We start from the raw sequence: 22,608 nt of genomic DNA on the forward strand, positions 1-22,608 counted from the left end.
AAGTTTCCAGATCCATTCTTAAGCCTGGGGAATATTCAAAAGCTGAGGAATCTGTAGCTAGATGGAATATCTACTAAAAAGACTGTTACAGAAGGTAACTTGTTCTTGTTTCTCCTTTTTCCATGGTTACCCCCCACTTTTTGCCTGATTCTGATGCACTTTTACTGAGTGTGCACTGGGTCCCTGCAAATCAGGTTCTCAGTGCCTGTGTTCTTTCCCAAAACGGTACCTATGTTTCCTCAATTGGCAGACCTCTGGCCCACATGTACGTCCCTTGTAAGGGGTACCAGTGTTACCAAGGGCCTTGTGACCAGTGGGAGTCCCTAAGGGCTGTAACATTTAGTGTGCCGCCGTCAGAGACCCCTCACCAAACTCATACACACTGCCATTGCAGACTGTGTGTTCTGGTGCAGAGAAAATGAAAGAGTCGAAATGGCACACATCCCTGTGTTCCAAGCCTACAAAATACTGGCTGTGGTATAGGTAAGTCACCCCTCTGGCAGGCCTTACAGCCCTAAGGCAGGGTGCACTATACCATAGGTGAGGGCATAGTTGCAGGAGCAATTTGCCCCTACAGGGTCTGAGTCCATTCTTAGACATTGTAAGTGCAGTGAAGCCATATTGAGTACATGGCTGGGAGTTTGTCATTACGAACTCCACAGTTCCAGGCTGGATTTATTGAATACTAGGAAGTTTGGTACCAAACTTCTCATCACAATAAACTTACACTGATGCCAGTGCTGGATTTATTCTAAAATGCACTCAGAGTGAATCTTAGAGATGCCCCCTGAAAAACGACAGACTCTCTAGTCTGCAAATGACTGGTCTGCACCAGCCTGCCGCATTCAGAATTGTTTCTGAACCCCTGAGGTGGGAGCCCTTGAGCTCTCGTGGGTCAGGAACAAAGCCTGCTTGGGGTGGAGGTGCTTCTCACCTATCACCCAAGAAGGAGCAGCATTCAGGGCGGTGAGCCTCAAAGGCTTCCTGCCCTTTGTTATGCTAGCCAAGAACTCTCCAGCTAGTGGAGATGCCTGGCCCCTGACCAAGCCCCACTTTTGGCAGCAAGGTTGGCAGGAAAATTAGTAAGCAGAAGAGGTGTGTTCCCACTCAGCCAGGACCACCCCTAAGTTGTCCCGAGCAGGTGACCCCTTCCTTAGAAAATCCTCCATATTGAATGGAAGGATTTTAGCCAATCAACTTAGACACCCCAAAGGGAGGGGACATACAAAGGATGTAATCACCCTGAAGGTAAGTACCCATCGACTACTACCTCCCAGTGCCTGTAATGCCCCTAAATTCAGTATTTAGGGGCACCTCTGAACCTTGGTCCTCAGAATCCTGGTGACCTAAAGAAGGACCAAAGAGCTGTGCAGCATTGAAGTCTCCAGTCAACAACTGATTTGGCCCCAGCCCTACTGGCCTTTCTGCAGACCTCGAAGAAACCTGCTCGAAGAACTGACGCGTCCTGCAGGTCCAGCGACCTCCACAACCCTGGGAGGACTGCCTGCCTTCCCTAAACACCAAGAACTCCCGAAGACAGCAGCCCTGTCCACAAAGAACTCTAGATTAATTACTCCTTTGCCTTCTGGAACCGTAAGTCCTGCCCACTCTGCACCTGACGACCACGCCCGAGTCTGAGTGGCCCTCTGGTCCAGTGAAGTATCCCCAGCTATCCTAACCTCGAAACCATCAGTGGCTGACCTCACCTGGACTCCATGAAGATGCCTTCAGCCCTCATCATGAAGGGTCCCCCTGATATCGACCGACAAATGCACCCCTGCATCCGCAGCCCTCGACTATTGGGAGCCCTGCCGACGGTGCCCAGGCCTCAGTCCATCCACCCCTCCTCTTACCTGCCCAGCTGTTGATCACCTTCATTCAACCTCCGGGTCGGAGCCTGCAGTCACTTTGTGCAACCAAAATCACCCATTCACTTGCATTGGGCTCCCGACGCTGATTTGCACCCTGCACCCGGATGCCCCTGTACTGCTGGTGGTGTATACTTGGTGCCTCCTTGTTGGGTGCCCCCAGTCTCCATTGACTAACATTGGGCTCAGTGACCTCTGCACCTGGCCTCTCCAGTGCTGCTGGTGGTGCAGTTTCTATTTTGATCTGACTCTTACCCAGTTCTGGTCCAAAATCTTGAAGACTTGGTCTGTAAGTTGTGTACTTACCTGCTATTGTGTATAACTGTTGTCCTTCCATAGGATTGCATTGTAAATCTTGCTATTTGCACTGTCTATCCACCACATTGCCAAGTTACTGCAACTGTTGATTGACACCCTAAAATATTTTCAGTATAACTACAAAGTATTTCTAAAGCTTTTTGCAAAACATTCCTGCTGTACTTGAAAGTATTGCTATTTTTAAACTGATACATACCTGTTACTGAGTCCTTCTTGGTTCTAAAATAATAGTAGCAAAGTAATATTTTTTTACAAAATGGTTGGATTTGGATCTAGTCATTGAATGTGTGTAATTACTTCTTTACAATTAAAGAAGTCTCCCACCCGACCTATACATTTTTATTTACGGCTACTAGTGGCTCTGTGGGCTGCCCATTGCTATATAGATAAATTGAGTATCCATTTATATTTATAGTTCATTTTTATTATTCAATTTATTTCCGACTGTATATAATGAACAACTTTTTTTTAATATGATTAAAAAAAAATTGTCATCAATTATACAAAAGATTAAAAGACATAAGAGTGAGATAGCAAACATTTTCCTAAAGTGTACACGTACACAAATAAACAACTGCTACATGTATGACATACATGAAGTGGATCTTCTCATCAAAAATTTGCGTAAGCATAAAATCTATCAGTAAGCCCTAATACTAAGACCAAGCTCATATCCGAACCTAACACACCAACGCCACATTAACACCCACACATCACATACATGCACGTCCCAGACATAACCGGCATACACTCGTGAAATCACGGAGAGAGCCCTTCATAAATATCCATGATTGTGTTTCCAGCTGGGTTCCAATACAATCAGGTCGACGTACGTTCAGTGGAAATTATTAATAGTGTCCATCCTCATCAGGACCACTCTTTCTGAATTCTTTTTAGAGGTGAGTGGTAGGGCAACTACAGACAAAGTATATATCATCATTATGGGAGAACCAATATCAAAGAGTAATTTTACATCTTCCTAATAGTGGTGAGTACTACTCCAGCGCCTATGTGGTGAGAAAGAAAAGAAAAAGGACCATCACGATTTTCACTATTAAAAAGATATAGGAAAGTCAATCATATCAGTTTAGATAAAGGAAACGTGCAAGATGACTGATGCAACGGCTTTGAAATCGTAATGTATTCAACATAATTGGGAAACCCTGATAAGAAGTGATTATGCATGAACCTTCTACCCCTCTAATTGTGATTTGTAACCTTGCACGTGCAAACACCAGAGTGCCCTAGTGTAATGGATAGCAAAATAATATAGAGCCGCCAGTGTATGCCAGCAACTAACCATAAAAGACGGTGCATGGCATCTAGAATATCAGTCTTAGTTTAACTTGATACAATAGTGTGGTTGCCATCTCATTTACGAGTCCGTACGCCTGGCTACATAACCAGCTTCAGTGCTTGTCTGGCTGTGAGTACGGAAAAGAGATCTAATTAGGGCTTGTTAGAAATGGGGATCTCTAGTTGGCAGAGGTAGGTACCTTTGTCCAAATAGGGACCCTTGCTTCTAGTCAGGGTAAGGGGGATACACACTTTAGATAACCCCTGCTCACCCCCTTGGTAGCTTGGCATGAGCAGACAGGCTTATCCCAAAGGCAATGTGTAAAGTATTTGTACCAACACTCACGGAAACACAGTGAAAACACCACAATTGGACACCACACCCGTTTAGAAAAATAAAGTATCTTTATCTAAACTTACCAAGATCAAAATGACAAAAATCCAACAAGTATTAAGAAAAATGAGTCCGTAGAAAACTATGGATGCGTGATTTCTTGCAAAGTACCTGTTGTTGCAGCAAAATTCACCAAGCCAAACAGCCGCAGCGATGAGAAGCATCGAAAAACAAAGAGATGCGTCATATCTGAGACCTTCGTGAATGCGATGCGACAGTTCCGCTGTACACAGGGGAGTGATGCATTGGGTTTGGTCTGTAGGGGGAAGCGATGCGTCGGTTCTGAGATGACTCCGATCCCCGGGTGATGCGTCGGGGAAAACTTGCTGCACAGGGACGATGCGTAGAAATCCGGGATGCGTTGGCAAACGATGCAGAGGCGGGGCGAGCGGTGCTACGTCGCCCTTTTCCGCCACGATCCCTCTATGTGTTGATTCTTGCTGCGGCAACAGGCCCTGCATCAGTTTCAACAGCGGCACGGCGGTGCAGGGAGATTCTTCTCGCACCACGGCGTTGCGTCAGAAAAACTGTTGCAAGAAGAGCGATGCGTTGATTTTCTTGTTGTTGCATTGCTTTCCAGCTCCCAGCAGCAAATACAACCTCCAGAGGCCCCACACAGTCACAGACACTCCTGGCAGGTCAGATCTCCCAGCAAGGAAGTTCAGGGGGCTGGGGGTGAAGTCTTTGTGTTCCTGAGACTTCAAAACAGGAGGCAATCTCTACTCAAGCCCTTGGAGACTTTCCTCAAGCAGGGGGCACAGCACACAGCAAAGTCCTTCTCCTTTCCTTGGCAGAAACAGCAACTACAGGCCAACCCCAGACACACAGCAAGGGCAGTACTTCTCCTCGGTTTCTCCAGCTCTTCTCCTTGACAACGGTTCTTCTTGATTCCAGAGGTAATCTAAAGTTCAGTGATTTTAAGTCTAATACTGATACCCCAAAATGTCTTTGTTCTCTTTGTGCAAGGGTCTCTGAGCGCAGTCCAAACCAGTTCTGTCCTCTCTGGTGCAGCTGCCTGGCAGGGGGTGGAGACAGCATTGTGTAAGGCAGACAGGTCCTATTAAGGTACAAAAGAAATCTCCTCCTACCACTCTAAATGCAGACCAGGCCTATTCAGGTGCTAGTGAGAACTCCTCTGTCGGGCTTAGACTGGTTTCCCAAGCAGAAGTAGCCAGTTCCCCAGGAGCGAAGATAATGCCCCTCCCTTTCTCAAAGATACCGCCTACTCAGCGTTTCAGACATACACTAAGCATGACGCATATCCTCAAAAAATGAAGGGACAAATGAGAATCACCAGAGCGTCCGTCTGCTGCCAACAGGAGTAGGTCCAGGTCACTTAGATGCAGGGGTTCTAAACAATAAAGGACAAGAAACAAAATACTTATATATCTAAGCTAATAAGCTATATCCCCTCTAGCAGAAATTAACACCCATTAGGTTGTGTACTGTTCCACACTTACTTGTATGCCACTCTGCAGGTGGAGTCTTTGATATGCAGCTGAAGTCTTCATTCACATTAACATAGACGACCTGAATATGGCGCAGTGGCGTCCTATAGTTGAAAACCACTAATAGGCGAACAAATGATGCAGGGTTATAAAGGGCTCCTTGACAGAAACAAAAGCAATGTTTATAATACCAAGTAGTTTTCTCTTGGCATAGGTACTCCAAATAAAGGGCAGGAGTCTGGATACAGAAGGTAGCCTGTGGTCGGTGACGAACGCGTCCTCACGTTCGCGATCTCAAGATAATTAGGTGGGAGCCAGATAACCAAAAATAGACAGCAGCTGCTGACAAACGCATCCTCGCGTTTATTATACTAAAAAATACTACAATAGTAATTCAGGAACGGAACCCAACCGCAGCAGGAGACAAACGCGTCCTCGCGTTCGCAGTAGAGGAAATAATGGCGGGAGCCAAGAGGCTAAATGGAAACTCCGGAATGGAAAGAACGAGTCCTCGCATTTGGGGTCAAAGGTCTGACCCGGGCAGGCAAACACTGATACGGCAGCGCAAATAATATTAGCGCGGAAATGCGCGGAATTGAAGCTGACACGTGAGTGGGAATTGTGGCAGCGAAGATATCAGAAAAGTCTGTAGACTATGATACAGGGCAGCCTCGTACTGTTTTGAAGGCGTGTCCAACAACAGGGAGAGATACTTAATATCCAGTCCAGGAAGACGGCGCAACACGCGCCTGGGAGCCAAACACAAGTGAATAAGGGCTTAGGGAGGGATTCAAGGCAAGGTGTACCGACAATCCTGAAAATCGACGATACTAGCTGTGTTCACCAACGAGGCACACGGCAGGGTCCAGGAGTGGAAAGCCAAGCACTGATGCTCCATCTTGGAGGGCTTAAGAACCTCCCCATCAGCTGATCAACCCAGGGGCAGCATGGGACAGCATACAACCTCCCTCCCTAACGGAGCATTCTGGGATCAGTAGTTTAGGTACCTCACAAGAAGCCTGAGCTCTAACATCCTCCCCCTACTCTGAATGCAGCCCAGGTCTATTAAGCCCAGCCCTGACTCATTCCGGAAAGGTTGGACACACCCTGTGGCTGTCTGAGAGTATGCACCTCCCCAGCCCCTGTCACTTCAAAACCAGACAGTCAATACACAAGCAGGCAGAGGCAAACAGAATGGTTACACAAGAAAATGCATACTTTCTAAAAGTGCCATTTTCAAACACACAATTTAAAATCCATCTTTAGTAAAAGATGTGTTATTAAATTCTGAGTTCAGAAAGCCTAAACTTTATTTTTTCATCTTATCCTTATGGGAAGATATGCTTGTAAAATGTTACAAAGCATTCCCCATTCGGTCCTATGGGGAGGATAGCCTTTCAATAGTGAAAACCAAAATTGGCTGTTTTTCACTCTCAGGACATGTTACACACATCGGTACATGTCCTACCTTTCAGATACACAGCACCGTGCCCAGGGGGGTACCTTGGGCCTAGCATAGGGGTGTCCTATATGTAAGAAAAGGGAAGGTTAGGGCCTGGCAAGTGGGTGCACTTGCCAAGTCGAAATGGCAGTTAACAACTGCTCAAAGACACTGCAGTGGCAGGTCTGAGTTACTGTTTCAGAACTACTCATGTTGGTGGCACAATCGTGCTTCAGGCCCGCTATTAGTATTTGATTTACCAGCCCTGGCACAATCAGTGCACTTTACTAGGGACTGAGCAGTAAATCAAATATGCCAATCAGGGAGAACCAATCATAATAACAATTTACACAGAGAGCATATGCACTTTAGCACTGATCAGCAGTTGTAAAGTGCCCAGAGTCCTAAAACCAACAACAACAGGTCAGGAATAAATGAGAGAAAGAAGCAAAAAGTTTGGGGATAACCCTGCAAAAAGGCCAAGTCCAACAGGGCTACCCTAAAGGATATATGGTAATGTGTAATCAATGATACATAGTGGATTCTATTTACCATAAAGCTATGAAAACAGCTTCTACTGTTGTGAAACAGTAGGAGGGTAGCTGTGACGGGAGTACCTTCTGGGCTTTGTTTCATCCTTGTTTGGCCACTAATGGGATCAAATCGTTATCATTTTAAAGTGTGCCCTCCTGGGTTATATATTATTTCGAGTATGGATACAGTATTGATTCGAAGAGTAAATGAACCAAGAACAGACAGTGAAATACATGGCGTGTTGCTCACACACGGTGGCACAAATGTTATAATACTGGAATAAATCCCCACGTTACATCTGAGCCTATCCTAATATTCAAATTTACTGTCCTTGTCGGCATGCCTGATATGCAAAATGTGAATCCCCAACATCCTATTAGTACTCAAGGTTGGAGTGTATAGGAGCTTAAGAAATTACACTACACTTTGGGGAATAGCTCCTTGACTTGTAGTGTGTAGTGACTAGTTGAAAAACTAGTGCGGGACCTCGCCAACTCTAAAGGTTTAAATATAAGTGTGCAATGCTAGTCTTTAGCATCAACATGTCCGCAAGTTGTCCCCATCTAAAATGCGTGCCACTGGTTTCTACTTACAGTGTCCACTCTGCCTGTCACGTGTAGCATCCGGGTCGCACCGCCATCGTGCACGCTTCCAACTTAGATTGTGAACCGCCGGGCATTTAAAAGCAAGCCGGGCGGTAGTCACATGATCTTGTAGTGGGTATTTGCCAAACCGATCCGGGCGAATCATAATCTGCAACGTGGACGTAATTATTTCTTGCCTGAGTGTGTACCACAAATACTTAACACAGCCCTCCACCACAAAAGAGAGTAAGGTATTATCTACTTTAACCTCTGTAAAACCTCTGGGGATCCATTGGACGCTGTGCACACTATGCCCTACTTTGGTATACTATATACAGAGCCAGCTTCATACATTCTTCTATTCCACATTTGTACTTTTTCTCTTCCACCTCATAGTAGTTGGTGGTAGTAAACCCTCAATATAGATCTACCTGTAATTTACTCAGCTATAAATGATTGTGAATCACGCCCCTAAAAAGGTATTAATTACATGGAGCGGAGCCATTAAAATGCAGACGATTGTACGATAGATTCTAGCAAAAGGTATCTGTGCCTTTGAGTGATGTGAAAAATGTGTGAGGTAAGTGAGATGATCTGGCGGCTTTCGCTTCTGTGGCTGCACCTGGTAGCCTGAAAACCCTTCTTAGTAGAAGCCATAGCCGACCATAGTGTCTCTGAACCCAGTACGGAACCAAACCACCACAGGTTGTTTTTTTTATTATACTTTTAAATAATAATAATAACTTGTTTTAATATAGGGCTTCATGCCGCACTATGCCCGACTTCTCTAAGTGCGGTAAAAAACAGATTGTTAATATTACTCAAATTTTGGTACTCAAAAGGGTGTTATTAAATTGTATTTTATTGTGCATATACTGAGGTTTACGTTCACACATGCATCCTTTGCAGTTTGATGCTCGTGGCAGTGCGTTTTTGCTGGACAGAACGAGTGACCTGCACGTGCTTAGATTCATGTTTTTCTCGTTTGAAAGTTGCACGCGGGGGAGCATTAGATGGCGCTTAGCCCCAAGTCCCAATACCTCATACCTCATTTTCATTTTTTCCATTCACAGGAACGCGATGCCTATCTCCCTCTGGCGGAAAGCGGCAGCAAGATGTACTTTATTATTTCAGACTTGTCCAAAATTAATAACATGTACCGTTTTAGTTTGGCGGCATTTTTGAGAATTTTCCAGCGGACTCTTCTTAATAAGCAGGTGGGTGACGTAATGCATGGGAAGATTACCGCAGGAATGTTTAAAAACTCTGTTGTTAACAATATTAATTGCTCTTTCGCGAATGCTTTTAAATAATACTTGTGATTGTTAAGAGGTATTTTTTCCACAGATTTGCCATTAAATAGCACAGTCTTTAAAATCGAATACATTTTTCATTAACGTGCAGGGGGGCTCATTTAGCAGTATTCATATTCATATTCGAAACTGACCTTATGATAATGCACCGATCTCTACAGGGGGTGCATAAACCCGCGAAGTTCAAAGTCAACGTGCACGTCAACAGCACCTCTTACGATTTTATATTAAAGTGGGATACAACAGTTATGTTACGTTTACTAGTCATTTGTTACGTTCGGAGGAATAAACAGGGCAGCTGGAATTATGTGATTCTGCGGCGTTTTCCGCATAATTATGGGATCACTGTATTTGTCACTTATTTCATCATCTGCACATTTTAGCAGAACAGAAATGTATTTAGCTAAAACGGCTCAAAGGTTAATACGGATACGATGACACTTGTGCAGTGGAAAGCTCTTTGCAATGGTTGACTGGTCACTTTTGAGTTGTTTATTGCTGTATTTGTGTGTTACTAATATGGTGAATTCCTTGCCTGGACAGTGTTATCGTGTAAAATTGAAAATATAATGAAGTAAGGCGTTATCAAATGTACCGTATTGCGGAACATAATTTGCCTTTTCTTTTCTTATAATTTAGTGTCTACCTTGCCGCATAATCCAGTCGCCCTAGTAATAAGTCTTTCTGTGTTGAAAAGTTAGGCGGTAGAACAGATTGACCATTCATTTATCATAGCAGACTTCGAATGAGACATTTTTATCACATTAAGGGGTATGTATCTTATGTGTATCATAAATGCTGCCTTAGTCCCTTCTGCACTTTGACGTAGTACACTAAGAGCATTAGCATGCTACAAATACAGTTCTTAGAAAGACTCAAGCAAAACTAGCTACAAAGGATGGATCAACTGGGTCACGCATCTCAGAGGAGCAGACAATATTGCACTACAATGCTCACCCTGGAAAGCGTCCTCCAGAAGAATCTTTTCCAGACTTGTGATCTGTTGTAGGGCAATTTATTTCTCAGGCTTTTGGAAATAGCAGCTGTGAGAAATCTGGAGCCAGATCTACGACCAATTGATTTTGTGAGTCTCTAATTGTGATTTTCTGCGACTCGCAATTTGGGACTCGCAAAATCAAATGCACTAATGTGTCTTGGACACATTTAGCGATTTCAGAATTGGTCATAAATGGACCTGCCTCATCAATATTCATGAGACAGGTCCAAGGCCGAACTGGCAATTGAGTGGTACCGGCGCGCGCGGGGGATGTGGTGGGGGGGGCCAGCGCGTGGAAAACACTGCAGCTGCTTTTGTTACAGGGGGACTGTGCTGCAAAACCAGCTCCCGGAAACAAATACGGACCCCCAGGGGTCCAAAACTGGCCCCCACCCTGGCAGGGGAAACGCCCGGTGCCTGCCACGGCCAGTCTGAACCTGGACAGGTCGGAATCTACGATCCATTCACAATGGCTTCAATCACAGGGATGGAGTAACCTGCTGGGGACAGCAGAACGCCATGTCTGTGATTGCTTTTAAATAAAGCAATATCTTTTTTTAATGCAGCCCGTTTTCCCTAAATCAAAACGGGCTGCATTACAAAATAAAAGTTAAACGTTTGCAAATAGGTTACCGCCTCCTCTGCAGAGTCAGGTAATTATGAATGTCTTTTGACTGAATTCTGGTCGCAAAAGATTCATACATACCAGTGCTATTCGCTTTTAGAAAGAGACTCCCTAAACACGCCCTTTTCTAATACCGAATCACAAAAGCAAAATGCGGCGCCAGATGTACAAAAAAGTCAGGTTGTGATTTCCTAATTTTTGTGATTTGCTATTATAAAACAGCTAGGTACAACAGTGTCTCAGGCACTGTTTGCGATTCCCTATGGGTCGCAATTTGCGACCCATTGAGAATGGCTACAATCACAGGGATAGTGGCCTGCTGGGGTCAGCATACCACCATGTCTGTGATTGCTTTTTAAACAAACATTGGCATAGCCAATAGATCTTGCCTTTGGGACCTTACAAGTGTTTAGCCATGCAACAGTTAATGTTGTTGCAGTAAGGATATTGTGCTGCATAACTAAATGGTGTTGGCTTCACCACCGTCATCTCCTCCACTGATTCAGTGTCCATTCAATCAGAAAAAATTGTTTCATAAACTGTTCTCCGGGACTTGACGCCATGCCTGGTAGCGATGTTTTAGTATCCTTGTCTATGGACACTATACAAAAGCCCAATGTTACAAATGAACACTTGAGATGAGGAAGGCATGCACTGAAGAGGAAGACTGTGATGACAAAGCTTTAAAGAAATGCGGCTGTCAAGTAGATGCCACAGTCTTCCACAGTACTGGTGCACAAATGGATCCATTGCAGCAAATCCAAGATTCCCTGCACGAGGAATATACACACATTGAATGAAAAAAGCATGTCCGACATTGCCACAGCACAACAGTTATAGAGCCAGAGTTCAAAGCCCAATCTCCAGTGCAGGACGCCAATGAAGAGCTGGCGATGAACCCCAACACCTATTACAGAATCTGGGAACCCCTGGTCCTTTCTGTGAACGAGGACAAACGCTGTTACCCCAAAATGGCCAAAATAAATTGAAAAACAAAAATAATATAGACGAAATACTTATAATACTACAACGATGTGGGTACTGTTTACATGGTTCTAGTGCACAACCCCTAGGGCAAAGTACCAGATTCCCAGCAAAGTCGTGAAGATACTCAACGTACTTTTGATTTCAGTTGAATGCGGTGCTCGTGCTCGGTAATCCTGTCAGCATAGAATGAAGTACACATCAACTCACATTAAAACAATCGTCTGATTTCGGCTCAACTCCAAGCTCTTTTGAAACCTCAGCACACCGCCAGTCAACTGTACATCAAGTGCTCTCCAAGTCAAACTATTCTTGCCGTTACTGGAGGAGGCATGCTTTCTTTTTATGGCGGCTGATGTCATTTGCAGAAGGAACGCTTTATTCTATCCCTTAAAGAACGAAAGGCGCCCCTCAAACTCTGAGTCAGGCAGATCAGGTCTTAAAGTGCATAAATGCTTTCGAACAGGAACCTCATTGCAATTTCAGAATAACATTCAGCATTAACCTCAGGCTCGAAACACTTGCCCAGCTCCAACTACAGCTCTCCTCTGGAGTTCCCATGCTGTCACCTTTATAAACAGCCTCTGTTGGTATGGGCCACAGGCCTAGACATACCAGTGAACCTAAGATTTACCCTCATTGACCCTCAAGGCCGGAATCGGCATTCACCACCATAATACATGCGGGAAGTATAAAATTCAAACAAGTCTGATCATAAAACAGCAACAGACAGGTAGAGTGAGAATCGTCTGCTTTGACTTTTTCACTATGTTACCAATCTTGCGGATTCACTACTATCTCGGTGATCATTACTAGTGTTGCTTTACCACAGAAAATGCAGCTAAAAAGCACCCCAATTTATAAAGCAGTTATGTTCTTGAAGTTGTTGAGCACCCGTGGAATTTCGACAGCACCTTCCTACATAGCGCCCCTTCATTAGATCCGATGGGAAGGTTTCATTGGGGTTAGCCCAGAACAGCTGTAGCTTGCTTGCACTGCTGGGATTTCATCTCTATGACCCTTTCCCTTCAGACAAGGCAAAGGAGCGCGCTCTACTCCTGAATGGTAAACGTGGCCTATGGTAGAGCCACTGGAATTATGCTGCACTGGAGAGCCCAATCATATAATTAGATAAATCGCGCTGTCAGAAAAGGCAAATAATGCAGCAATGATGCGGTTATTTCTACACGATACTGTCTCAACAAATTTTCAATGTAATATTACGTATTGAACATCTGAATACAGCAATCAGCAAATGAAAGGAGACCAGCCAACCTTTGCAAAGGGTCTCTCATGTAGCAAAGTCCCGCGTGTGAATCTTATACATGTAACTTTCAATCTATTTTGAGCCAGAAGCCAATTTAATTGCGTGAAGGGGTAAGTGCACTCAACCCGTAATTACGTGCATATTACCAGAGCCTCAAATATGTCAGTGGTCCAGACTATACGCCACCCAAATGGCAAGATGGCAGCGATCATTAGTCAAGAGAATTTATCTTTAATGCGTTTACATGCAAAGATCCACTGTACGATTATGTATTGTTCTTACGACTTTTAATCACGTGGAAAGGACCATGTCAGTGAGTGGAGTCCCTTACAAGTAATCGCCCAAAAGGGTGCAATTTTTTAGGTCTTTCTGTAAATATTCATAAAATCCCACAGGATTGCAGATGCGGACTTCTGAGCGCACTGGTACTCAAAGTACGGCCCGCTGATCATCTTCTGGGACCCCCGGTAAATCAGGAGAGAAGCTGTTCCATTTCCGTAATTGGCAAATTCTGTTGACCGAGAAACATCGTTATGTGATTCTGGGCTTGGTTTCTAAAGTAAGTTCTGCTTGTTTTCTTCGAACAGCGCTGTCCTGCTCATAGAACGAGCAGAATGACTATAGAAACAAAGCCTAGGATCAGAAAGACAAACAAGCACGCGCTTTCTGTAAATATGCATAAAATCCCACAGGATTGCAGACGCAGACTTCTGAGAGCACTGGTACTCAAAGTACGGCCCGCTGATCATCTTCTGGGACCCCCGGTAAATCAGAAGAGAAAGCTGCTCCATTTCCGTAATTGTCAAATTCTGTTGACCGAGAAACATCGTTATGTGATTCTGTCCTGCTCATAGAACAAGCAGAATGACAATAGAAACAAAGCCTACAATCAGAAAGACAAACAAGCGCGCGCTCGCACTGCAAGTAAAACAAAAAAAAAGGAGGCACGTCTGGCGAGTGGTGTGCGCGCACCATGACGAGAGAGGAAAGCCAGATGGCGCCTCCGCTCGTCATTGTGCGCCTAACCGCATGCCCTATGCCAGCCAAAAAGCTGTGGTCGGGCTTTTTAAAGCCCACTCACTAAATGTCTCGCCAGAGCAGTGCATGCGCTTGCTCAGGCGAGACCTAAAAAAGCAATGTTTTTTGTGTAATGCAGCCCATTTTCGTTAAAAGAAACTTGGCCAGATGGCGATCCTATCTGAGTGGCAGGCTTTCGTGCTCCCAATTTTTTCTGTACTGTTGGGTGCCCATAACCCAAGGGCACCTGGATGGTGGGAGGCTGGAGAAGGAGATTGGGAACAGTTAACAATGCAACACATGATTTACAGCTTTCAAAAAAGTGATACCTCGGCCCTCGCAAATAGATTTTGATGTTGGTTGCAGCTTTTGGTTTCAGAGGACCTCTCAGATCCACTATTACTTGCAGCCCGGTGCCTCCTGGCTCAAAAGATTGAGGGTTTTGTTAAACCTCTTCACAGCCTCTGACATCATGGAGTTCTCCTCCTTATAGAAGCTGCTTCTCTGTGGGGTCTTCGTAAATACAGTGGCTTGTGCAAGATGACTGTGCACATCAGAAAGAGCCCACAATGCCTACTTCTGAAAGCACTACCGAAGTACTAGTTCTAGGGGGAGCTGAAAAACCTACCTGGTTAGCCTGCAAAACGCCGGAACACGCCATTGCTGTCACCGCCACCGCCAAGAGTCACACCGTGCCAGAGTCAGCGTCGCCGCCCCGGGACTCCATCTCCCGGCAGCACTAGCGGCGGCGCGCTCATTGAACGCAGCGCCAGCGCCTGGAGGCGCACATAAGATCAGCTGAAGGCCGCGTCGCGGGATCGCGCGCGGGTCGGCGCCGGGGCTAAGCCCGGGCAAAGGGCGGGCCCTCTGTGGCCCTCAGTGACCGAGGTAGGCCGGGCTGGGCCCGGTCCCTTATTTCTCATTTTTTACATTGTAATTATTTGTCTGCATTCGTGCCCATTTGAGTAGAAGGGTAATTTGATGCAAGTACTGTGATAGCTATACTGCACCCTGGTCCTACCTGCTGTGCCAGGGACCGACTCAACTCCAGACTTTTACTCATTTTATATTGCTACATTTCTTTTTAATTACTGTGGAAAATGTCTAAAACTTTACGATCAGGAAGGGTAGTGGGAGAAAAACCTGCCCGGAAATTAACTACCTTCCGCACAAGAAACAAGTCAGTAACCAACCCACCTTTAAAAAGACAATGTCTGTTATCTGAACTTTGGGATCTATCTGGTATAAAAAAACCTAAATGTGCGACTCTACATAATCCAGATACTAAAGTCTTGGAAGTACACGTACCAACTACCTCTGTGCTCCGATTTCCCCAGGTCCAGCAGGGGGCCCCCCAAACTATGGCAGGAGGGTCTCCCTTTCGGGACCCTACAGATGGGAAGTTGACGATTATAAGTGAGCCAGTGCACATACCATCGATCCCTCAGTTACCCATGAATGACAGGCCGGGGGATGACCTGTCTGCACTATCCATTGATTTGGAACTATGGGGACGCTACGTAAGCCCTGCTAAAGTGGAATCTCTGGAGCAATTTAAAGTTCAGGGGGGAGCCACCCCATCAGGGTTAATGCTGTATAGTAGCACCCCGTCGCTAAATAGTCATGAAATATCTGACTTGCTAAACTCTTCCAAGAGCCCCGACCTCAATCTCCTGGATAATATCTGCACTGCAGAAGCACGAGAAAAGCCGATCTCTGAGTCCATGATCGCGCTGGAACAACTCCTTGCTTCAATTTTGCTGCTTCTAGGGAAATTTGTAGGCAGCTCGGACTGTATCCTTGAATCAGTTACCCAGATCCTAAAGTTATTGCTGCAGAAAGTGCCGGATGCGAGTAAGGCCTCTCCCCCTAAGTCTGAACAATCTGTATCTGAGGGGAAATTCAAAGCCATTAGAAGCGAACTAGTTAGGAAAAATGAAGAGTCTTCTATGGTCCCTCATAAGGAGTTGCCTCATACTGCAGCCTCTAACTGTATCAAGAATATAGTCCTGGAGATAGAGGAGGAGGATAAAGTCTTGCCAGGCCCCAAAACGGTTCAGGAATTATTTCCTATCTTTGTCCCGGATGGTGGAAAAGACCTCCTGGCCGACAAATCTGAGGTCAATGAAGAAAAGAGAAAATATGGTAAACAAAAAAGTACCAAAGCCAGTAAGAGGAAACCTATTCGAAAGTATAGAAAGAAGAAGCAACGGAGGATCATTTTCCAAAAATGCACAGAGACAAGGGAGAATGAAATAAGGAATGGGGAATCCTTTTCTACTGCTTTAAAAGTGGACATGGGTGTGAATTTATCCTCTTCAACCTCGGTGGAGGAGGAAATTGAACAAGGCAGCCTGCCTTCCCAGGAAGATTTACCACAAACTGGGGGCTCTCTCCCAGGCTCTCCTTCTCGGAGTGCTCTTGGAGGTCCAATTTCTAATCCATCTGGGTTTTTAAACCCTTTGGCCCCCCCCTTTGTGGTAACAATTGACTCTGAAAATTCTCGCCCTCCGGCCCGGCCTGTAAGTACGTCAAAGGCCCCTGTGGATGTGCGTGTACTAGATTTTGTTCCATTATTTGATACTGACCTCTTATTAAATAGAGCCTGGCTTCTCAAGCGTTTCAGTGAGGTTGAATGTCTCTATCACATTCAGTCTAGAGACATTGAACTGGTAACTTTGTTGGGTGGTAGTCGGGTTTTGAGTATTCGGGTGAAATTTTATTCCCCTATCATAACAAATTTGATACTAGAACAGGCTGAAAATTTTCAACGCTTAGGTATTGATATTCTACCTATCTCTACCCCAGGCAAGCCAAACTCTTTCGATAAGCAGGGGTTGAGGGGTGGTGAACAAAACGGGGTAACCTCTCCTCTGAGAGACCTCAAAATTTGGGTTTCCAGGGGAAAACGCACAGTATCGCACGTGAAGCCTCTCCCACTAGTTGAGAATTCCACACTCAATGATGACAATAACCGGTGGAATTGGCTCCATAGTGCATTATCAACAAAAAATAAGGATAACCCCAAATTGTTCCACCATCTTTAACCCAGCCTTAAACATAATTTCCTGGAATGCGGCCGGATTCCATAGCAGCCCGGAGAAAATGACCTTTTTATCCACTCTGGAGGCTGATATATTGTGCATCCAGGAAACATGGTGCATAGATAGGTTAACGCCTTTAAAAGATTTTTATGTTTTGGAAGTTCCGGCTGCGCCCTCTAAGAAAGGGCATGCTAGGGGGGGGCTCGCCTGTTTACTGTCAAATAAGTGTCAATGGAGATTTTCCCATTATATTGACTCCAGTAGACTTTTCCACACAATAACATTAGAAAATATGTTCCATGACAATGTAAAATACCCCATGGTAATTTTCAATGTGTATATTCCGCCTGAGGAATGTTTTAATGATAAATTGCAGCGGGTTCTCCAGTATATGGATAAGATAAAAAATTCACCTCCTTTTCCTGTAATTTTGCTTATCGGTGATTTGAACTGTAAAGTTTCAAACGCTAGTCTAAAACTCTTCAGGGATAAAGCTAAGGAGGAAGCACATTGCATCCCCCAGACGCTCTTCCCTGAAAACTTAAAGACAAATAAAAGGGGGAAGATCTTGTTAAAAGAATTAGCGATCGGGGATGGTATTATCTTAAATGGAAGATTTCCATCTGACGTCCCCGCAAATCATACCCACAAATCCCCCTTTGGGTCATCAATTTTGGACTATGCTATCGCCAGCTACAGTCTGTTTCCCCAGATTCTTGACTTAAAGATCACACCCACGACTCTGAGCGACCACAGTATATTGTCACTATCAATTTCGTTAAATTCTATGAATACGGCATCCTGGTCGCTAAATGGCAGGGAGGCTACCTTCCACTCGACATCTGGAAGATGCTTCTGGAATAATGCTGCCATTAATGGGGTGCAGGAGCTACTGACCGATACCCTTAGGGAAATAGAAGAGTGGAACGGAAATGAAATAGTTTGTTTTGAGGAATTCATGGTAAAGATTTTATTGAATGCTAAAAAAACTGTCCCCCCTAGGAAAAAAGGAGAGGTAGTTTCTCTAACTCTCCGTAATCTGAATAGGGAATTAAACAAACTAATCCGTGCACAGTACGTCGAAAGGGTACTGGAACGTGGGAAAGATATCGCTAGGTTAAAAAGAAAGAGAAGCAGACTTAAGCTAAAAATTAAAAGGGACAGGGAGGATGAAGTATGGATTAAATTAAGGGAATCTGCTGCTTATGGTAACATTAAAGATTTTTGGGCAATAATCGGGAAAGGATGTGGTACTCGCCACTCCCCTACTCCCATAGCTATACCAGAAGATCTATGGTCCTCTCATATCCGAGAATTATATGCAGGGAATGGGACCACAGGTGTGGATAACTTCATGTACGCTGCCCCTGATGACTCGGTCTTCTTTCCCTCTGAAAAGGAAATCGAGTTGGCTATAAAAAATATGCGATCCTCTGGGGCTATGGGACCGGATGAGCTTCCGATGACGGTCCTAAAACAAGACCCTTCAACCTGGAGTAAAATCTTGTACCCCCTGTTTAGGGCATGCCATCTTTCTAAACGTGTCCCTGCATCGTGGAGAGGAAGCATTCTGGTCCCTATCTTCAAAAAGGGAGCAAGGGACAGTCCCAGTAACTATCGCATGATTGCGCTCCTCGACTCCATCGGAAAGGTCTTTGCGAAATGCCTCCTGAGATCTCTTTCTGATTGGGTCGAGGAGCGCAACATCTTGCCGTTGGAACAGACTGGCTTCCGAAGGGAACATGGCACTCTGGACAACCTGACTGCCCTTCAGGTTATTACTGATAAATATGTCCAGGTGAGAGGGGGTGTTGTATACGCCGCCTTCATTGATTTCTCCACAGCGTTCGATAAAGTAGATCGGGGAACGCTGTGGAGAAAATTGGCGAGGATGGGTGTCCCTACTCCCCTGCTGGAATTGGTGCGGGCTCTGCACACTGAGACCTGGTGCAGGGTCTTAATGGGGGGCGAAAGGGGGCTGTCGGCCAAAATACCATCTCAGAATGGCCTTAAACAGGGCTGCTTATTGGCGCCCCTGTTGTTTTCCCTATACACAACTGACCTCCCTGCAGCTGTGTCCCATAGTGAGGGGATCGCACCGTTGATAGGAGGGGTGCCAATAGCCTGTCTGATGTATGCCGATGATGTGTTATTGCTTGACTTAACTCCCGTGGGTCTGGCTAATCGGCTTCAGGCTCTTCAGGACTTTGCTGGGGAGCATCATATGAAGATCAATATTAATAAAAGTAAAGTGATGTGTATTGCTGGTAGGAAGAAATGCCGCTCGACAAATTTTGGTTGGGCTATCGGAGGGCTTAGATTGGAGGTCGTAACTTGTTATACCTTTTTAGGGAAAATATTCTCGGTCAATATGAGCGAGAATTCTCATATAGAGCATTGCTCCCGCAAAGCTCTTGCCCAAGGCAATGGGTTAAAGTCCCTATACCTGGCAACGGGGAAAAGACATTTTTCTAGCCTTCTAGAAGTATTTAGAGCTAAAATCCCCGCAACCATCTTGTATGGTATAGAAATAATTGAGATAAAATATTGGGACTTTTACCACAAGACTGAGGGAAAACTCCTAAGATCCCTCTCGAATCTTAACAATGCCTGTCCACTGGCTGCTTGCAGGCTGGATTTTGGACTCAGGAGTGCCTGGGTTCAGGGGCTGTGCGCCTTAATAAGGTGGGTAGCCAGCTTAGTCAGAGCGAGAGAAGGAACCCTGCGAGTTTTACTCAAAAATGAACTTTTGGGCAATTTTAAGGAGTTCTCTAAACTTGTTAGTAATTTTAGAAGGGCTGTGAAAATCCTTAGACTGGATGAAAGCGCTCTTTTCTCCTATTCTCCCACGCAGTTAAAGCAGGTCCTCAGGGAGGCTTCGTGGGAGTATTGTTTTCTATCCGACAAAAAAACAGTTGGAGATAAAAGGAATGTGGAGCCGCTGATCTCCTCCTATAGGTTGAAACAGCCCCAACCGTATGCCCTGTGGAACCTGCCACATGGGATACGTAGGTTTTGGTTTTTATTACGTTATGACTTAATCCCTCTTAACGTGTTGCTGTCTAAATGGCATGGCACTTCACCGTTGTGCAATCTATGTAAATTAAATAACCAGGACTGTATGCATGTACTTTTGATTTGTCCTATGTTACGTAGCTTGCGCAAGCGATGGCTTAAAGTAATTTGTCTTCGCCTCAGCATTGTCACTTTACAAGATTTTCTTCATGCACTTTATTGCCCACCAAATGAAATGTTCTGTGCTTATGTTTTTAACTTTTTTAAACGATTTTTAGCTATTTATTAAATTCTCTGGAAGATTGTGCCGGCCCGGCCTTGTGGGACTGATGGCTTGCAGTGTACCTTTTACGGTTCGAATACTATGTTTTTATAATTCTTGTACTTGTGATGATTGTGTTGCTTTGTCTGTACATGTTTATGTGGCCCTCTTTGAGAGCCAAAACATAATAAATAAATTTGAAAATTTGAAATTTACTAGTTCAGCAGAAGTCCACCAGGCCACCTCCATCATGGCTGCCCGCAACCCCACTCTCCACCGTTCCCATTGTATATAGTGAATCGGAGAATTAAGCCCTGGAGAAGTTCAACTGTGTGAAACCTAAGAGTGTAGATGCAGTTTCTGTGGTTTTGCTGACCATTGAGTAGTTAAACCCCTAGCTCAGGAGAGTCCCATCCCAGGCAGAGCTGTAGTCTGAGCACAAGTTCTCATCTCATGAAAATAGACAATATCAGATGGACCACATTGTGGTCGGAAACTGAATGCTGTACTAGCTCCGGATACCAGAGAATGTTTGGAAGGAATGAAACTGGCCATAGCCCAAATAGTAAGTCTTCTGCTGTCTCTTGGGTGGGAAAGGTACCCTGTCACCCTAACTAAGCCATGCTGAAAGGCGAATCATTCTGAGGTAATGTGGCCTAACGACTAGAGCGTTCGGCCTCAAAGCTGGGAAACGGGTTTGAGTCTCGGCAGGGACACTCAACATCCTGTGAATTGGGGCAATTCACTTAATCTCCCTGTTCCTAACAAAATTAATCTGTCTGTCTGTAACGCAACTAGTGCTCATGTAAAGACTCTGATACCTTCGGGTCGAGTTTGCGCTATACAAAACTAAAAACAAACAACACAAAACACAAATTGAGGGCTGTAACTGAATTGTGTTGACAGCCCATAGGAAGCCACTGCTATGTAAGATAAGGAAACATAAAAGCTAGGGCAGAGGTAGGGGAAACAATTTATTTGGATGTTAACTGATGCTATACGATTAGGCTAGATCAAAATAAGAAAGATGAAACCTCAATCGAGAAATAAATCAAATGACTGCTTTATCTCCTGCTGTGAATGTTATGATGATGCAAAAGATTGTTTTATTACCTGAGTCTGTATTAATCGTTGGAAACCAAGATTGCAACATATTGATTGGATAGATATAAGTGGGTACATCAAAAATCAAGTGGAAGGAAAGCAAGAAACAGTGTTCCCCAGGGCAACAGTCTCCCTATCGATACTAGCAAAAAGCAAAAGGTTACCTGGGGATCGTTACTGGAGATGTGGGAGTTCCATAGATGTGTGGGTGTTGTAAGGGGGACCGCCAGAAAAATCTAAATGTGTTGGGTATTAATAAAAAATTAAGACAAATATCAGCCTAGGTATCAAGGTTCATCATAGGGTTGCCTTCATCCTCCCGACAGAATTGTTAGGCGGTAGATGGACTCAATTGCTCTGATTGAGAGCACTTTGGCGGTCTCACCTGTTAGGGAGGTCAGTAGGGATCTCTGTAAGGTTAAGAACCCCTGCAATAAGCACCTTAAATCTATATTTTATTATGGAATTAGTTACTGTGAGATAATAAAACGATGATGGAGACTGATACAATTGTTGCTGCTACCTTGTCCCCTACCTCGATATGTTTCAGCTGTCTCTAAGGGCTCCACCAGGGTCTACAGCCTTCCTCAAAACTGTGATCCCTCAGTATTTCGACTCTCCCTTTCATTCATTCGATCAATCACTCTTAGAACTGAGTGTGTCCCCAGGGTTTACCCTGGGTTTCCAGTAGTCTATTTGACTGTCCACCTGCCAATTCCATAATCTACACTGAGACTGCTTTGTTTGCCAGTATTCCTCACATGGTGGCTCTATCCTCCCTGTGTTTTCAGTTGGCGGCATTTAGGTTGTTTGCTCTTCCTGGAGAGATCTGGGGAAGTTGTGATAAAGTGCTTTCTGCCGTCCAGGATCCAAGTTTGCCCTTCTGTCCATATGTGGTACCTTTTTCTTCTAAAGGCTTCAGATTGTGCTCTTTTCAAGCTCATGTAGGAAGTTTACCTCACGATTTTGATCAAAGGTTTTGTTCTTGGTTTCCATCACCTTTGTTCGTAGACTAGGGCTGCTTGTGGCTGTTCTATGTTCTTCCCCTTTCCTTCATTTTCAAAATAACAAAGAACCACGGATGCTGTATGATTCTG

The 22,608-nt window shown here is 44.7% G+C and overlaps 1 protein-coding gene across 1 annotated transcript in view; it reads left to right on the plus strand.

The window, feature by feature from the left end:
• The window catches only part of DYNC2H1 (dynein cytoplasmic 2 heavy chain 1), a 1,714,832-nt gene that overhangs the window by 1,143,064 nt on the left and 549,160 nt on the right, over window positions 1-22,608 (plus strand). Inside the window, exon 70 of the mRNA XM_085621461.1 lies at window positions 8,957-9,100. Within this exon, the coding sequence (XP_085477587.1) occupies window positions 8,957-9,100 (144 nt within the window). The remainder of the gene's footprint in view (window positions 1-8,956; window positions 9,101-22,608) is intronic.

The sequence above is a fragment of the Triturus cristatus genome, chromosome 8, assembly GCF_964204655.1.
Source record: "Triturus cristatus chromosome 8, aTriCri1.1, whole genome shotgun sequence".
Classification (NCBI taxonomy): domain Eukaryota; kingdom Metazoa; phylum Chordata; class Amphibia; order Caudata; family Salamandridae; genus Triturus; species Triturus cristatus.